The 18,840-nt window shown below is 36.2% G+C and overlaps 1 protein-coding gene across 1 annotated transcript in view; it reads right to left on the bottom strand.

The window, feature by feature from the left end:
* Nucleotides 1–2,769: 2,769 nt before the first annotated feature.
* Nucleotides 2,770–18,840, bottom strand: part of LOC126852105 (headcase protein) — a 129,836-nt gene continuing 113,765 nt past the window's right edge. Inside the window, exons 3-5 of the mRNA XM_050596588.1 lie at nucleotides 5,058–5,246; nucleotides 4,385–4,570; nucleotides 2,770–3,881 (exon numbers count right to left, since the gene is read on the bottom strand). Of these exons, the coding sequence (XP_050452545.1) occupies nucleotides 3,708–3,881; nucleotides 4,385–4,570; nucleotides 5,058–5,246 (549 nt within the window). The 3' untranslated portion in view covers nucleotides 2,770–3,707. The remainder of the gene's footprint in view (nucleotides 3,882–4,384; nucleotides 4,571–5,057; nucleotides 5,247–18,840) is intronic.

The following is an 18,840-nucleotide window of genomic DNA, read 5'->3' as shown; positions in this document are numbered from 1 at the left end:
TGATACGTCAATGCATATAATCGATCGTCGCCGCCGAAAATTTTTAAATTCATTTATTTAAAAAGTTACTATTTTTCCTCGTGAAATATGTACGCTATTTATCTTATTTTCATTATTTTCTTTTCATTAGCAATAAAACAAAACTGTTAAAATAAATAAAGGGTATATGTTATTTTTTCGACATGCTCTTAAATTATTTTTAAATTCAAACATTCTCAAGTTTTCTATTACAAGTTTTCAATTGACAAAAATATAATAAAATAAAATAAAAGATTCGCGAAGAAGAACAAAAAAATCTAGGATAATTGTATAATTATAAGAAGCTCTCTCTTTCTTTATCACGAGTCTACGCAACGATCGCGTGAAATGATCTTGATGATCGCATGGATCCGTGCAAAGCCGCGATAAATAATTATGAGTAACTTTCTGAAATACCGCTAAAGCCGTGTACCGATCCTCTCTGTTCCTTTCTTTTTTGTTCTTTCGATAGGAACTCAGAGGAGCGAATAATAGCGCGTACCGCTGACTAATGTGAATTCTTATTAAAAATTGAAAGCAGTAGGGAGTACAGGCGACGCGTGCATCCAACGTACACGCATCTTAAGATATTAAGGAAAAATTTCTCGTACACACTTCCGATCGCACAAGGAACTTGAAGCGGCTTAAGACTGGCTGCCGCATTCATTTCAAAGACAATTTTTCATTTATCTTGAAAAACGTGCAAATGCATTATTAATTTTCTTCGTAAATTCAATATTACATTATAGATAATATTAATCGAAAACTGGATGAAAATTATCTTTCGATATAACTTCGCGCAAAAAGGCAAAGGAAATTCGCGCGTTTAATACAGTGAGACTTTTGTAGACTTTCTAGACTTGATTTCACACATTTTAAAGGCAGCTTTGAGAGAACATTTGGATGCACGAAATTTTTATTGTGCGTGAAAACGAAATTCAAGTTCCTTCAGCCGTCGATCGACTAGGCGTACTGCGTTTAAATTTGCGTTGCCGAAAAGTAGCGAATTGGATAGAAAAACAATAAATATAAATATCAAACTGTAAACAAAATTTGTAAGGGGACCAAACAAATATTAAAAACGCTGCTTGCTTGGCAGTTGCTCATTTGGCACTCTGAGAAAACGTACAATCGAGACGAAATGATCGGAGAAGGGGACTCGGACGCGATCGTCCTTGTCTCCGGCACTAAACGCGCGAGAAATTAATTAATAATGCGGGAGTTTAATTCGCACTCAGAAAACGCGCTGTGTCCGTCTCACTAATGTTATTGGCTATCCAAGGAAGCTTTTCGCATCGATACATTCTATAGAGGCGCGTTCTCTTCTGTGCACACGTTTCTTTCTTTTTTTTTCTTTTTTTCCGCTTTTCACTCCCCTCTCTCCCCCCTATTTTTTCATCTCGCTCACTTTCGATTTTGCGATGAATCATCAAGAGAAACTGTACGACTGCTTGAAATTGATGATTTTTTGGTATCACCGTAATATAAACAAAATTTGTACTTGCTGATAATGTAATCTGAAAATATGTCTTTTTCTTTTTGTCCTTTCACGTAATTATATATATAGATTTCTTTCGCTATGAACATTATATAATTAAAAGTTGCATAACTAAAAGAAATAAGTTTCTAATATAACGTTTTTTGAAAGTTTGACAAAATACTTCCGTGCGTCCGGAATTGATCGCACGATCGAGGTGATAAAATAAAATTCAAACATACATTCTCCTCAATAATTCAAATGGTATCGATAAAAAAAAAGAACTATATATATTGCTTGTATTAAAAACACGTTATTCTTACTTTAAATAAATTAAACTTATAGGTAAAAAAAAAAATAATTTTTTTTTTCCATTTTCTTAAATGCATTTATAGTAAAAACCAACAGATTTCCTACATAAAGATGAAATCAAACTAGCCGCACAGTTTCGCGATCTTGATCATCATCATCATCTTCATTATTCGCTTTACGCTTCCCACACATTATATTATCTTCTATATATACTTCTCTCTCCCGGGCCGTATGGATTAAGTATATTTTTTTTTTTCTTTTAAATCGAAGTAACGTAAAAAAGGTACATGATCGACTATACTACCTTGAGAACGGTGGGCGGTCTGTTTGTGGGACGGCCGCTTGTTGGACAGCAACGACCAGCATCGCCAGAAAAAAAAGAAAGTTCTCTTCCTCTTCAAACACTTGCTTCTCTCCCACTTAATATGTTATATACACTGGGGCTACTTCGGGCGATCACGACTTTCCGCGAGAATCGTCCTCGATACTCGATCGAGTGATTGACGACGGGAGCGAGGAGGAGCGTTCGCTTTCGTCTAGACGGGAAAATCGTGTGTACACAGCGAGAGAGCGGAAGTCTGTTTCGAACGATTGGTTTCCTCTTCTGATGATTTACTTTATTTTACGACTGGCACGCAACGAATCGATAAATTTCGTCCGTTCTTTGATAACGTTCTCCTGTCGAGAATCGCGGAAAGTCGCGACGCACGCCCGATCGAATCAACGTTGAAAACTCATCGAATGAGTCACAGATTCTTAAACAAAATCAACATGGCCGCCATAAATGTATAAACTAATAAAATGTAAAAAAAAAAACAACGCTCTCGATTTATCTAAGTAACAAACGATAGTTATTTTCTTTTTTCTTCCCCTCTCAATCTTTCCTAGAAAGAGTAGCCTTTTTATTTCTATACACGACGTTTATAATAAAGGGAATCGATCTATGTTTTTCGCGTCTAATATTGTTTATATCCGTCTAAATTTATTTTTTGCATTATAATTTTTTTAATTAAAGCAATTCAACTATAAAACGGGAGACGGCGAAATTGTCATACAAAATTTTCGAAATGGACTAAGAGACAATTCTACTTTGCTAGTCAAATTATGTATAACTCTGATATTACACAGACCTTGTCAAATAAAAAGTTTTGTTTTAATTAAAAATCTATATCAAAGAAACACGTTTACAAAGAGAATCGTCAAACGATCGTCGCGTATATTAATGAAAAATTAATAATTGCCCTCACTCACATATTTCAACGAATCTCATACGATAAATGCCTAAAAACTTAAAAAGTAACACATGGAAAAAATGTACTAGTTTTGCAAACGTCGCCAAACGAAATGTCGGCGAGTGTCGAAAGATTCGACGTCTCCCGTTAAAAAAAAAAAAAAGAAGATCAATCTAAGTAAACTTACACAATCGATATTAAAAAGAAATATCTTAAACATCTTTATCTTCATTCAGCGATACGGGAACGCGCCAAGGGGCTCGCATGTATCGTTTGCTACAGCAAGATACAAATTAAAAACCCTAAAAGCGTGTAGCAGAACAGTAGTCACTGGGTGGTGGTAATCACCCCCCGCCCGTTCTGATTATATTAAAAGAAAAATTCCTAAGGGATTAGAAAAGAAAAAAAAGAAAAAGCTATATCGACCGAAATGAAAGTCTCTAACAAATTAATGATAATACATACACATCGGTGGATCCGGCCGACGAAACGCTCTAAGGAAAAATCGCGGCCCCTGAGTGCGTTCGCCATTGTCAAAAGTCTCCTACGAAATGGAAGGAAGGATTCTAAAGCACGGTCGTCCGGAACAGAGAGATCGATCTGTAGAAGAGGGGACGCAGATCGGCCGCGGTGCGCAAACGGCGGCGGTTCGCTAAGTTCTCTAATGGTTACGGCCACTGGCTGTACAGCTGAAATTGCTCGCGGGTGAAGCAGGCCGAGAGCGGCTTTACAAAGTGTGCGTCGACTGCCCTGCAATGCGGGCAGGCGAAGACGCGGCTGTAGTCCGAGTAGAAGTTCAGTCGCTGATGAGGGTAGATCAGGGGTTTCTGACAGCTGTTGCACTGGAACGAAAACGGAACGATTCGGTGCGTTCATTTCGCGAAACGTCTGAGTCTTGTGAGTCGAAGAAGCTAGAAACTAGCGATAATCGGAAAACTTGGATCGGTGAATTTCGTATCGTACGCTTGAAATATTTGCAAATCCCATTTCAACACTTTTACAAGATAAATGAATTTATTAAATTAACGGCTTTAGAATGATGAATAAAGAGAAATTGAGAAAAATTAAAATATAAGTATAATCTCGTCTATATTAATATCAAATTGAGAAAAATAAACATGTTTGAGATAAAAGAAAAAAATTCGACTCTTAATTTTAACTCTATAATTTTTACTCGTATAATTTCATGGATAACACAAAATATTATACTAGTAAAATTTGAAAAAATTTTTTACAACCGAATATAAGAGACCGCGCGTGGTCGTACGCAGCGATATATCAACACACTCGTGAGTCGAAGGGTCAAGGTTTGATGGGATCGACTGGTCACGAATTCGGGACTTACCTTGAGTCGCTCGCTGCAACAGGGCATGGCAGCGAAGATATCGTAACTGTACATGGTACCGAGGACCAGGCTCGAGCCATCCCACGGTTGGGTACAGAAACGACAACGTACAGGCTGCCCGCCGCTGCCCTCCAAACAACTCATGCACACGGCTGACAGAAATTGTGTGCGACCTTCGACCTTCACCTGGAACCAAACAACCGGACGTGCCATCGTAATCTTACACCATATGCAGCATGTTGCGGTTAAATCGGCGCATCGGAAACACGACTGTGACAAAAAATAAATCGCCTGACGTCGACTTTAGTTTCTCGCAAAATTCCATGCCATTTAAATTTGTAATCGATTAATTGATTGATAATCAAAAAATAAATTTATTTTCATTAAAAAATTCATTAAAAAGAATTTTCAAGAAATATTTGAGAAAGATATTTAGATTAAATTAGATTAAAATTCTGTTAATAATTAAGATATTATATTAAAGCGTTTTTCGAGCATTTAACAAAAGAAAACAAAATATAATATTAAATGTCTCTAAATATTAAAAATCTCTCAATAAATGACTTATTAACATTTTTATATAATTTTTTAAAACTATTTATTTTTTCAAAAAAAAAATTTTGTATTTATAAAAATTTGAAAATTTTGAAAATCGGAGATGAAATACACATACCTCAGCACAAGCAGGCGAATGTTGTCTAGGTGACAGGAAAAATGTCCCGTCCACCAACGGATACCTGTCAAAGACCAACATGGCAGCGCGACAAAGAACGCACGTAACTCTTGACCATTGCAAAGCAGCCAATGTTGACAGGATGAAGCATCTGGTGTCATCGTTGCCGTGATTGCCCTCGTCTTCCATCTAAAAACAAATTATTAACAAATATATTATTATTTGCAATTATGTCTTTTTTTGCGTGTATATGCATATATATATATATAAATCATACATATATTTATCTTTCCCGACATTTTTTAGTAAAAATAAAAAATACCAGACTATTCTTCGAGGCTTCTAATTTATAAGTTTAAACTCGAAAATTCAATGGGAAATATCGCTAGTTTGTATCGCGTCGAGTAAAAGATTTCGGGATAGCTTGAGCGGAAACGATAGCCGGTACAACAACATCATATTCCTTCACCCGATCTCGTTTCCGGTCTGCAGGGGCGCGAGATTGACGATAATTTAAATGCAGAATTTCCCATCTGGTGGCTCGTATGCGCGCGCGCAAAGTAATAACGTCGGCGAAGTCAACAAAGCTCGCCGCTTCCTCCGTGCCCGCCTTGGTCGTTAAAGAGTTTCGTGAAACGTTCGCCATAGCCTGCGGGAGGAGAAAAAGAGTCCTGATACTGCGGTTGTAAAAAGACCGAAGGCGGCGGTAAGGGTGAAAAATCCGAAGAATGCAGCGGCATGGATCTCGATAGCGAATAAACTGGGAAGGCGGTAGCTCCGAAGCGCCATAAAGATTTTCGCAACGAGTAGAAAGGGTGAGTAGGTAGAGAAAGGACGCGGCGGTGAAACGCATTTTACCTGGATCAAGGCACTAAAGGGCAAAGCAAATAGCGTAGCGATGAAGACTGCTAAACGGAAGTTTCGGTGAACGCGCCTTGAAGGTTCTCTCATAAGAAGCCATGGAAAAGGGGCAACAAGAGGGTACAAAACGAGGTACTTCCAAAAGATGCCTCAGTGAATCTTAACACAGTCTTGGGAAAGTATGCTAAAACTAAAAGCAGAAGCAAAAGTTGAGCTAGTGGAGAGGGTACATGATGCAAGAACCGAGAAGGGAAACGAAAACGGCAGTGAAAAAAAAAAAACACAAAGTCCGTAGACAGAATAATTGTTACGAAAAAGAAAACTGAAAAATGCTGTAAGCGTCAAAAGAACAGCCATATCGGAAAAGTAGAAATGTGCGTTTTCACGCTATTGGAGATAGCGAACGTCAGCAAACGTTTATTTTCAGTAAATAATCAATCATTTCACACTTTGTGAGAAAGAAAAAAGAAAATGAGAAAAAAATACAAAAGGTTAAATGAAACAAATTTTAATCTATACATAATTATAATATATTAATATGATTAGCTTCTTTATAATTAATAAAAAATATATAGTCTTAACAGCGATAGCTTTGCAACAACAAAATCTACATAATTAAATAATCGCAATTTTCAATTTATTTTTTAATTTAAATTCGTAAGATTGAAAAAATTTTTCATATTTTATTTTAAAAGCCGAGGCCAAGTATCTTGGCTTTGTTCTCGTCGATACGTGACGTCTTGTACATCTGTAAAATTCCCTGAAGATGAAAGTATATTTCTAGATTGTGAAGAGGTCTTCGAGTACCTAGAGTGACCGCTCGAGGGGCACAATCGTGCTCGTTGGAGAGTAGAAAAAAAAGAAGAGGATGTACGAACGACGAAATAAACGAAAGGAAAGAGAGACAAGAGAAAAAAAATATCGAGCCTCGTTCGACCAACGCATTCGAGGATTCGAGAGGAGAGCGGGAGTCCTTGACGCATCCTCGGATGCTCGAGAGAACTGTATGGGCCACGTACATCCATTTATCCGTCCATCCATCTCGCCGTGAGGATTCAGCGCCAGTGTCGAAGAAATAAATTGAATTGGTACGTCGTGAGTTATTCGCGTTGTCGCACGGCGTGCGCGATCTGAGCATAAGATCGTCGAAAAATACTCCAAGTTTTTACGACTTCGATTAAAGGGCCCGGCGTTGTGCAACGTTGATACGACACAATACACTTCCTGCGATTTTACGACCCGTAAGCCTATCGAGCGAGACTGAGCGCGAAATACGTTAGATGAAATACAGAAATTGCCTTCGAGATGAAGCTTATTCGAATGCGATTGCACCACGCAGATATAATTCAATAAAGTATTTTATCAATTATTCAAAAGCATAAGATTTAATTTATTCTACAATCGCAATGACTAATCATTGACATTTGCATTTTACCGTAATTATATATATATATATATATATATATATATATATATATATATATATATATATATTTATTGTTTTAAACAAATTAAAAAAAAATACAATTAACTCGCGTATTTAATTTTAATATAATGTATTCGCACACTTTTTCTGTTTACACTTTTGTAACATTTTTGACAATCAAAAGTCAACAAGAGAAAGTTAGTTTTAAAAGATTCGGCCAATGTAGAAGAATTTTCAATGATCGCGACAATAGTGACGAAAGGTTAGCGAACTCCAGTAATTTCGACAAGCCTGTCTAAAAATCGAAGGAAAAAAAAGACGCCGGAATACGACAGGGGTGGATCGTAAATCGTGGTGTACCGTAAAGGGACTTACACCGGCGGCGTCGCGGATTATCGGAATTCAATAATGCGGGACGATACAAATAAATGGAAAAAATCTATCTTGCCGCCGCTCCATGCTATAAAATAATAAAGAATTGATGCTAGTGAGAGGCTGCAAGATCATATCTTCTCATTTATTATTCGGCCCAACTTTTCATCGATTGCGATGAATATAATAAGATCCTTGAAAAAGGATTACTCGATGGGAAAAAAAAAAAAACTGAGAGAAACTTGAGATTGCAACAGCTTATTATAATCTGACATTTCGCAGTTTTTAAATTAAAATTTTTTCTTACTCTAATCAAAAATAAACGTGAATATTCACAGTCTACTTGCGCGCGCAAAGGAGGTTTATTAATTAAAGCAAAAGTCAGAAAGTTATACTATAAATTCCAACAAAGGATGTTTCATTCTCCCGACACGATCTCAGACCGAATTAAAAGTCTGAAATAATTTCTATCAAAGTGGAGGATCGTGAATTCAACTTTACCGCACAAAGATAAAAGGAGGAAAAGAAGGAGACGTATTCGGTGTTAAAACCGCTTGACTTCATTTTATGTACATTGTGCCGAAGAAACGATCTTCATAGAAACAGAGAGAGAAAAAAGAAAAAAAAAAAAAGAGGGAGATGGCATAGGGGATGCAGAAAAAAAGGTACCATTGGGAATTTTTTAGGGTTCCTAAGGACGCCCTTATTTAGAGCCTTAACATCACCGCGGACTCGGCCATAGGATGCGAGACGATAAAAGGAGGTATATAGGCGAGCGTAAAATTCGTTACGATCGAACTTCGCCTACTTCCGTTACCGTCTTAAAGAAGGAAAGTAATTACTTACGAGAGAGAGAAAGAAGAAATGTGAGAGGCACTCTTTGATTCTACAATTTCTATTTTATTTTACGGCAATATAAATTTTATTTTAACAAAAAAAAAAAATTCATCCTCTATCCTTGTATTGCTTTTCAAAAAAATCTAGTATCTAATATTGACATTAGAAACAAAATTAATCATAAAAGATATTAAGATATTAAAATTTGTGATTAAAAATTGATTCATTTTTAAGCAAAAATGTTTATGTTGTTATAATAACTAGCTTATATAATTTATTGTAATTATATTGAATTATATATAAGAATTCAATTCTCTATATAATTAGCATCATTGAAAATTTTTTTTCTATAATGCTTATTTTTCCGCAACAAGAATGTTTCGGTTGCTTTGATTTATTGGATTTATTTAAGAAAAAGCCACAATACTTTATAAGCTCTTGCTCTTTCGCAAAAAATATTATCCAGCTAATACAGGCCATTAACCTGAAACGGAACCCAGCAATACATACTAAAAACGTTCACAAAGAATGAGTGCCTCGTTGCATTCGCATTTAACGCGAATGCGAGCTGGCAAAACGAGCCTTCTTACTTTCTTTGAAAGCATCAAACCAACTTCAAATAGTTAAATGATCTATAAAACATATTTACGAGCAGTGTGATAAAGCAGCAAGAAAAAGAAATAGTTTTATTTATTCAATTTTTTGCAAAAATTCTGAATTTATCCAAATTATCTCTGCAATTAAAATCTTTTAATTATTCATTAATCACAATTAAATAGTATTCATATATATCTATTATTTTTTACTTATTGTTAGTAAAAATAATATAAGCTTTATATTATAATTATAATTAATTAAATAAAAAATTTTATATTATTAGAATTGATAAATTTTTAAAATTTTCTAATAAAACATTATATAACATGTATATATAAATTTATTATAATAATTTGTATTATAATAAAATAAATAAAATATTAATAGCACTTTTATACTCTATAGTTTTAAATAATATAGGAAAAAAGAGCTTAAATATATATTTAATGTAATCCAAGTATTAATTTGTAAAAACTTATAAGCCTACAAGCAATATAATATTGTAGTAATTCCATCATGCAAAATTAGTAAAGCCATAAGTTCCAGTTCTGGATGATGAGAGCTGATCCAGAGGCTCAAAAAGTTAAATGGAAAATAGAAAATCGGGGATCTCTCGCAGAAACAAAGGGATTACTTAGTAGAACTGTCCATGTATTACAGCCGGAACAAAGGATTCGCGAAAGATTCCCCGAAAGCATCCTCTTCAACATGGAAGGGTGCGACGGCGGCGGCCCGGAGCGATAACAACTTTTCGCTCAAAGTTCTTCGCTTCCCCAACGAGGGGTGGTACCAGCTCCCTGTCATTCTCCATGCAAGTGACCCACTGCCAGTACCAGAAAGATGGACCGAACAAAGAGATCCAAATCGAGATGCTCCTTCTAGCGTAAAAATAATCAATGGCATCTCTTCGAGATTTCATTTCCAGAAGTCTTGTGATGATAATAGCTTTTTTTTTTTCGAGCCTCGATCTAATTATCTGTGCTTCGCGCATAACCGAAGATTCTCGAGACCTATTGTTCTTTATTTAGCTTTTAATGCTTCTAATATTGCAACATTCAATTGCAGTTACAAAACTAAGTCACGTAGTTGGCAACTGGATTAAAGCCAGAAATTTGCTAATTCGAAAACGAACGATTATTTCCGAGATAACATTCGCTCGTATTCTCCGATATGGCGTTTAAGCGGATGTTATTAAAGTAAGACCGATAATACGTCAGACTTTTCTCTTCGCAGCTTTCTCGACTCTTCGAGAAATCACCCCTTCTTTTTTTTTCCCTGCACCCTCTAGGGAATCGTAGCGGCATCTTCGTCGATGCAAGTGACCCACTGGCATTCAGGAGAGATTCGAACAAAGAAGAGACCCTCCTCCTCCTCCTCTCCGACTCGTGCTTCCTCTCGCGTGAAAATAATCGATGACGCTACCCGGACACTCCGCCGTTCTCCTTACTTTTCCTTTCTCCGGCTGACTTCGCTTTCCCCTTTGAAGTAAAGGGAGATCGCCATCACACGGGAAAAACAGAAGGGGAATCAGACAGATATCGAGGCCGAACAACGCCTGACGGAACTTTCTGAGTGAAATTGCGGTCCCTAATATTATTGACAATTGATACGACACACGCCTCCTCGTGGCGCTCCTAGAATTTTATCGGGACCCTATTCGCGAGAGAAATTGCCTTTCTTCTCGGATAGTCTCGTTCAGGGTGCGGAAATATTGTGTGGATGCCGCACATATAACACAATACATTCATTGCGAAGGAAATGCGTATGTGTTATTATGTATGCATCATCTAAAATATTATAATAAATAATTCTAAGACATATAGTTATAATAATAACATATAGTTATAGATTGTATCAGGTCTCAATTTCTTGTAGTAAAACTTTTTTAAATATTGTACGTGCAAAAAAAAATTGAAATAGAAAGCTTCGTTAAAAATTAAAGGTCTCGTGCTCTTTGAAATGGAAAAAGAAAATAATAATTAAGTGTATAATTGCAAGTAACATGAAAAAAAACATATTACTTTCTCATGTAAATTTCAATGGAAAATTAATGCAAGAAAAAATTTGTAAAAATGCAGCTTTTTAAAATTTTAATATTTTCCTCGGTAATATTTCCTATTTTGTTAACTATAATAAATTGCTTATTCTCTGCTCCCACGTGATAGATTAATTATGTAATTGCAATTAGAAAGAAAAAAAAAATGATTGCAACAAATTGGACATCATTTTAAATGCCCATAGCTTGTAACAACTGCAAGTGAATAATTGGCCAAAAAAAATGACAATGCGGATGTAGGAGAAAACGCTTTTTCTAGCATTCCCGTCTTATTGCCGCTCGCATATGTTATCAGATTTGTAATGCAGCCACGTCACGTAGTCTCCCCCGATGCATTCATTATTTATCATTCAGGGTGAATTTACTCGTTGGCGGTGGTACAATCGATGTATAGTCGACGATACATCGCGTGTTCGCTTTAGCAATGAAAAAATTACAGCTTTGATCGAAATCTGTAACAAGCATTTTTCAATGTTCGACAATCACAGCGGACAAAGCATTAGTGACCAAAAATTCGTATGAAAAAAAAAACTCGTAAAATAATACGCTTCATAGCGTGTGGAAAAAGCTTTTCAAAAATTCACGTATTAAAAGGCATAAATATTATAAAAGCTAGCGAAATATTTCGCAAAAATGATAAGATTATAAAAAATAAATAAACTTAAGAAGCTTTATATTTCTTGATAAAGTGATCCGATTAGATTTCAATAGCCCTATCGACGAGATACCTTCTATTGTAACATTGTCATCGATAAGTTAAAAAGGGAGACAGTAGAGCTTTCAGCTGCCCTTTTGTTCGGAGTCCATAAGAATAGGACGCGATACATACGCGTGTATTTGTACTCGTATGTGCGTGTATGAAAGGTTTTTCGTGCATATCGCGAGAGAATCAATAAGCACGTGCGAGTCGCTGTATACCTTGTCAAAAAAAACCCTTCACGATTCGCAAAAGATAACTACCCATGGGCGAGTTCCCCTCGCGGATTATACGCGGAATTAAAATGGGAGACGTGGGCCAGATGAAAAGCTCTTTTTTCGCATGCGTTGACTCTCGGCTTCGTTTATTCGAGAACTGACAGAGCTCAGAGATCCGAAATTCGGCACAGGAGAGTCAAGTTGAAAGCCGTATTCATGTTCTCTACCTGCAGTATGGATAATCATCTATAACGTTAAAGAGACGCGACGAGGTTTCGAATTACAATAGAGTCGTGTCAATGTCATCATAGATCTGATAAAATACTACAATTATTTCTATTGCATTCATCTTACATATAAAAATCATATTTAAATTTCTTAAATTGCAGATAAAATTTACACAAACACGCACAAGTTTACAGAGAAATTTTATGGCAAATTAATTATTCATTTCTTTCACGAGGCATTATTTCATAATACTAAATTAAATTATTCAAGATTATTAAAGTTAAGAACACAATGTAAACTAATTAATTTAAAAAATTAATATTCTTTGCAATAAGAGCTTATAAAATTTATATTAAAATTTTAAAAAAGCAGTGTCTTTTATGTAAACTCTTTTAAGTATTTCAACTTTGAAGTTTTCAAACTACATAATTAAAATACGAAACACTTGAGTGAATCTTCTCGCTCGAGTGAGCACTGGAAAAACATTCGTTAACGAAACAAATATTAACAAAACAAAGGCTGAAGAAAATTTTGAGATAAGATGAAGATGCTGCTATATTATTTCGAATTTAATATCCAGAGTACCGCTTGGTTGGCGACTCACTGATCTGTGAGAGCGAGGGGAGGATGATCTCAAGTTTCGTTTGGGAACAAAAACGGGATGGCATTCAAAGCGCTTCTGCCTCACCGCAATCTGGATTTTAATTATAGAATCGAAAAATTAATCTGGATATAAAGGACGCTTTCTCTTTCTCTCTCTCTGTGCTTCACGCCAAATGAAAAACCGCAAAACGCTCAAAAATACTTGCAATTTCGCTTCTTTCGCGACTGTAATACGTAAAATAAATTTATGAAAAGGAAAAAAAAAAAGAAGATTTCTGTCTCAGTCGCAAAACACAATTTTACCTTTATCTGCATATTTTATTGATCAGAATAATGAGGGTAATAATGATTCCAAATTATCGCTAATAAATTAATATAAAAACGTGTATAGACATCGACCAAGAACATGTATTATAAATTCTGCCGTTTTATCCGATTACACGATTATATATCGCGACCGATATCCACGCTCGCGCGCGAAGGGCGAGAAATTAAAATTAACTTCTCTCGCGTCCAAGGCGATTCCTCTCGTACGGGGGTGCACTAAAACAACGATCAACGTAAATTCATACGACAGATTCTCGCCCAAGGCGAACCACCCCTAACCGTGACTATCCATAAAAATCTCTGTCCCTTCCACTAAAGGAGATTGCAACGACGTTCAGCGGTACCAGACACGACTATATATCAAGTCCCCCGTCCCACTATACCCCGTTCTGCTTCACTACATGTCCGACACGCACGCACACACGAGCAGATCGTCTCAAAACGAATCGACGTCTATAGCGTACAAAGCTGTACATCGAAATTACTGCAGTTACGTCAAATTATTTGTATCCTTCAACTTAAAAATGAAATATGATTTTCGAATATCGCTAGATACAGTTCCCAATTAATTTAGAATAATATAAAATTCATGCACAATATATTTCGATAAATTTTGAATCTTTAACGATTAAATATTTTTATTTATTTCCGAATAATGTTTTAGGATATAAATTCTAAGCTCGATAAATTCTTTATTACACGCTATTTATGATATATTTTGTTTAAAAGTTACAGCAGATTTTTATTAAATATGATAGCATGTCCAGTGTCTTGACTAATAAATTCGTTATTCTTAAAAGCGGATCATGCTCTTTTGATACATCCTATAGAGGATCTAATGTAGAAGAGAAAGAGAGAGAGAGAGAGAGAGAGAGAGAGAGAGAAAGACGGCTCTTCCAGTCCGTATAAATCAACCATGCGTCGCTGAAGAAGTTAAGAGGCTGGGTTCTTGCCATGTACACCGTACATGTCTAGTCCAACAGTGCTAAAGGTCGAATTCGCAGGACTAAGGCGAGAGAGGCAGGGGTTGTTTCATCCCTGCAGTATGTCTTAAGGAAAAGGATGGCCGAGGGGAAAGAGGAGATAGACGCCCCTCTTGAAATTTATCGCATTGCGTCGTTGGCGCAGGAGCATGCGAAGCCGGTAGGAGGCTCTTGTCATCGACCGTCTCCATCGTCGTCAAATACTTTATTTTAGCATTCCGCGTCCTTTATTCTTTCATAAGAAGATTTGAAGCCCCATCATCATTCCAATGAGTACGACAACAGCAACGTTTCTTATTCATTAAAGTCGAAAATATCGATTAAAATGTTTCTAACTATATATATATGATGTAATAATTTCATTGTAATGTGTTTATAAAAATAACAGAAAAAAAAGTGAGAGAGATTGTCATCAAATCACTGTGATTATCTGGAAATAATATTTTCTTTACAACATATTAATTGGATGTAATTTTGTTGCAAGAATCAATAAATGCGACCTCGCGCATGTTTGAGAATTTAGTAAACTTTACTACTATTGCAATTTCAATTCTGATGTAATAATATTAATGGCTTAGCCATACAAAATTGTTCTTGCGTTAACAGAATTGCGAGCAAACGTAATAGAATCCCTGTTTGTGATTGTCTGCTGGATATAAACGCTGAGGTCTATACGCTTTATTTCTGATTCTTAATTTAATTCTTTTTAATGTTTACTGATATAAAATATGATATAAAATATGAAGCGTAGAGGATAAATGTAAATTTAACGCCAGATAAAGAAATATACAGATATTAAGTAAATTGCACAGCGGAATAAATTCGAAAACAACTGCAAAGCAATATTAGTTTGTGCAAGAAAAAAGTATAATTAAAGAACTTAAAAAATAAAAAATTATATATTGAATTCTATTAAAGAATTTTATAATTTATTTCATTTTAAGCGAAATCTCTCTCAAACCATCGCCTTTATGCGGCACGACGCGTGTTCGACCAAAAACTACCGGGAAGAAGACGAGTATCATCCTCGAGGTCCTCCAAACTCCTCTTCGTAAGCCTAATGTGCCCAACCGACTGGTAGGAGAAAATGGAAGGCACAACTTAAGTGTCTCTCAAAGTGAAGCCAGACAGGGCCGCGTTCAAAGTAAGCACCTGAATGCATTGAAGCACCGGGCGCGCTTCGTTTATCAAAATTACTTAAATGGTTGAACTATCAATGCACGAGTGTAGAAAAAATATATATATATAATATATATATATTTTTATATTTATATATAAACGGTTTTATATTTTATATATATATATATATTTTTTTTTACTTTATCTTGGATTTATTAGACTTTCTGAAGTCGGCTCCGCGAACATTCATTCCGGCCCTGAAGTAAGAACGTCCTCTCCAAGGGCTTTCGAGAAAATTGTGGTCCGGGCCTCGCGTAGTAAGCACGGACTGCGAAGCAATCGTCCTAATTGCCGGCGGACTAGTCGAATGCGAAGTTAATCATTCCAGACGGACGCGTTGCTTCGCGGCGATTCGTCGAATTAATACTATGGAACGAACCGATTTAGGTAATGCGCCTTGATTACTTCTCTTTTCCGTCAAAGCCACGATATGATAAAAATTAATTAATATCAAGAATAAATTTTGTAATATCATTCTTAGATCGATGGAGCTATTCTTTCATTGTGTATCCAGATTTACATCACGTTCGATTATTATCAATAGCATTTTATTTTAATCTTGACATTTTCATTCGTATATTTTACATTTCCGATTTTTGCGTGGAAATAATGTAGAATAATTAAAAGCAAGATGTGTGTAATAATTAATCTCTTAGATGACTTTCCCTCCAAAAATCAAACATTTCATCGTATGACGAGAAAAAGGCGTTTGCAAGATCAAACGATTCGGGCTATTCGTTGACAAGGCAAAGTACGCGCGCGCAAATATGCGAGACATCTTCTCTGTCGTAGTTTTGTGCACTTGACATTAGATACTAATTGCGGCGACATTTAGCGCGCCACGGGCCGTGCGAAATTAGGAGGAAAATTATAAATAACGACACGCGGCCTCGCGTGCATCCCGATAATGTAAAGGAGGCGTGGAAACGCGATTCCGACCCTCTTCGCCGGGACCCCACGAGACTGCCTAATTACTCGTTTAAGATAAGATTTTCATCAAACCTTTAGCGGACGGTGTGATTAACGGCGCCCTTAAAGAGCCGAACGACACGGGGACGAAATCACTTGCACGATTTAGGGGTGGCACGCTTAATTCGCTCGCTACGCCACCCGAATATCGTCGCCGAAACAAGTGTCGATAAAATCCGCGACGAGGGATACACGAGAAAAATCTCATATCACTGTAAATCATATAAAAAATTTACAAGTTTTTCTTTGCAATAAAATTACGAGCACGTCTCAATATGATTGAGCATATATAAATAATGAATATTGATAAATGGAAATAAAAAAAATCTCTCTCCCGCGAGAAGTAAAATGATCAACAATGTTCCAACTCGCCCCTTTTCGACCTACCCTCTCTTCTGTGCGGCAATAAATTCAGATCTCATAGCGTATCATTTATAATTTAGAATGAACAAATTGCTGCGTTGCGCCACCTTTTCGATGTAAACGCGTTACTGCCCACGGCATGTTTATTTCCGGTGGGATTCGCGCGCGCGTGTAAGACGGAACCCGCGAGCAGCCGAGGAACCCTCGTCTGTCAAAAATTCTTATCGCGTGAATAAGTAAGAACGACACACCGAGTAGGGCGCGGGCAATCCTTCGGGCAACTTCGTGCTTCCATTAACGCGCGTGAGAAGTTATATCGCCCTCTTTCGCACTTTCGTCGCCAAAATGACGCCAGGGAATGCGTTCGCTATTTCGCGCTTGATTTCGCGAGAGAATGTAGCTCTTAAATAAAAATTACATTACAGCCATTTAAGCCGTCAAGCTCTAAAATTAAACCTTTCTCATATTAACCCGAAATGTAACACATATGATATTCCTCGATTCTGCAATTTATCAAAGATACAAGTATTTTATAAATTAAATATTAAGAATGCCTGTCTAAATCAAATTTCTTTAAAAATATAATTACTCAAGTGCTAAAAAATTATTAACAATAATAAATAAAAAAAATAATTTCTTATAACTTCTTTTTTTCTCTCTCTCTCCCTTTTTACTAATTTTTAAAATGTGTATAATAGGATTTACTCTTTCGAGCTTCTTAAATATTTATTTCGTTGTTATATTTGCAAATAAATATAAAAATAATTTTAACGTTACAATTCAATAATGGCGAGGTTTTGAGAGATGAAAGAAATGAAACAGGAGAACACGAAGGCAAGTTCTCTTTGTCCGATTCGATGAAAGAAGTCAAAGAGGGAACCATTTTGTCGTTCACTTGAAACAGAATTCTCTAGGAGGGTCGCGCCCCTTCGGAAACGAAACGAGCGAATGTGGGCTAACGAGATTCACGTTCAGGTGCCCAAACACAGTTGGCAATTTCCTCGAGTGATCGGTTCCTGATTACGGGGCGTGTTCTATCCCTACGATGAAAGAAACGCGTCGAACCTGTCCTTCCTCCCCACGAGATGCATCGCGGATGCCGACTGCTGGTCCCGACAGCCTTGTTCAACGAATCTGCGTCAGAACGTCAGAGTTCAAGGACACTCCTCATCCGAGAAACGTGCTTTCCGCGAACGAGATTTTATCGTAACGCTTTCATCATCGACTATTCTAAACGTTACTTATCGCAATGCAATTTTCCGCACGCACGATAACAGTCATCCTGTTCGATCGAGTTTGATAGCGCCGTGAGAGGCGCTTAAAAAATTGATGAAAAACCTTCAGCGAGATCAAAAGATATTCCAGTTTTTTGAGACGAAAGAAATCAAAATAAAAAGAAATTTTAATTCAAATTAAAAAGCAAAATTTCAAAGATTGTAATATATATGTTTTCTTGTTAATCAGTTTTTTACAATATCTAAATCACATGTAATCTTTATTATGTTATTAGCCAAATAATCGATTTTCGTGAAAGAAATATATTGCAAAATTTGTTGAATATACAAGCATCTTAAAAATAAATCAAGTTTATTTAAAAAATTCTGCAATAATAAATTATTTTTTAAATTCCTCCCAATTAAATCCACAAATAAAATTCTTTAATATTCTTAAAATCAGCTTTCACCGAGCATCGTTTAAAAGAAACAGACATGTTTACCAGCAAACGGCAGGCAGGTTCAATGTACCGTCTAGCCCTGGCCTAGCCTATCTCGCGATTAAAATTCCGCACGATTATTCGCGACTTCCTTCAATGAATATCGCGCCCGCAAGGTCATTGCACATTCTCCTCAAGGCGACCAAAGAATTCCTTTAGATATCCCAGCCGCGTGCAATTTTCATGGGAATGGGAAAGCGCAGCGTCTGTAATAAAATTCTCTTTCGTTTATATCAAACTAGAATACTATAAACGCGCGCTACGCGCGCGCATTTATTATATGTGTATATGTATATAATTACTTACATATTAATTCTAGTTTTCCACTTTTTCAAAATAAATTAAATAAAAAT

The sequence above is a fragment of the Cataglyphis hispanica genome, chromosome 9 (assembly GCF_021464435.1).
Source record: "Cataglyphis hispanica isolate Lineage 1 chromosome 9, ULB_Chis1_1.0, whole genome shotgun sequence".
NCBI classification, from domain to species: Eukaryota; Metazoa; Arthropoda; class Insecta; order Hymenoptera; family Formicidae; genus Cataglyphis; species Cataglyphis hispanica.
The sequence above is the reverse complement of the archived record's forward strand: the minus strand, read 5'-3'. Positions and strand labels throughout refer to the sequence as shown.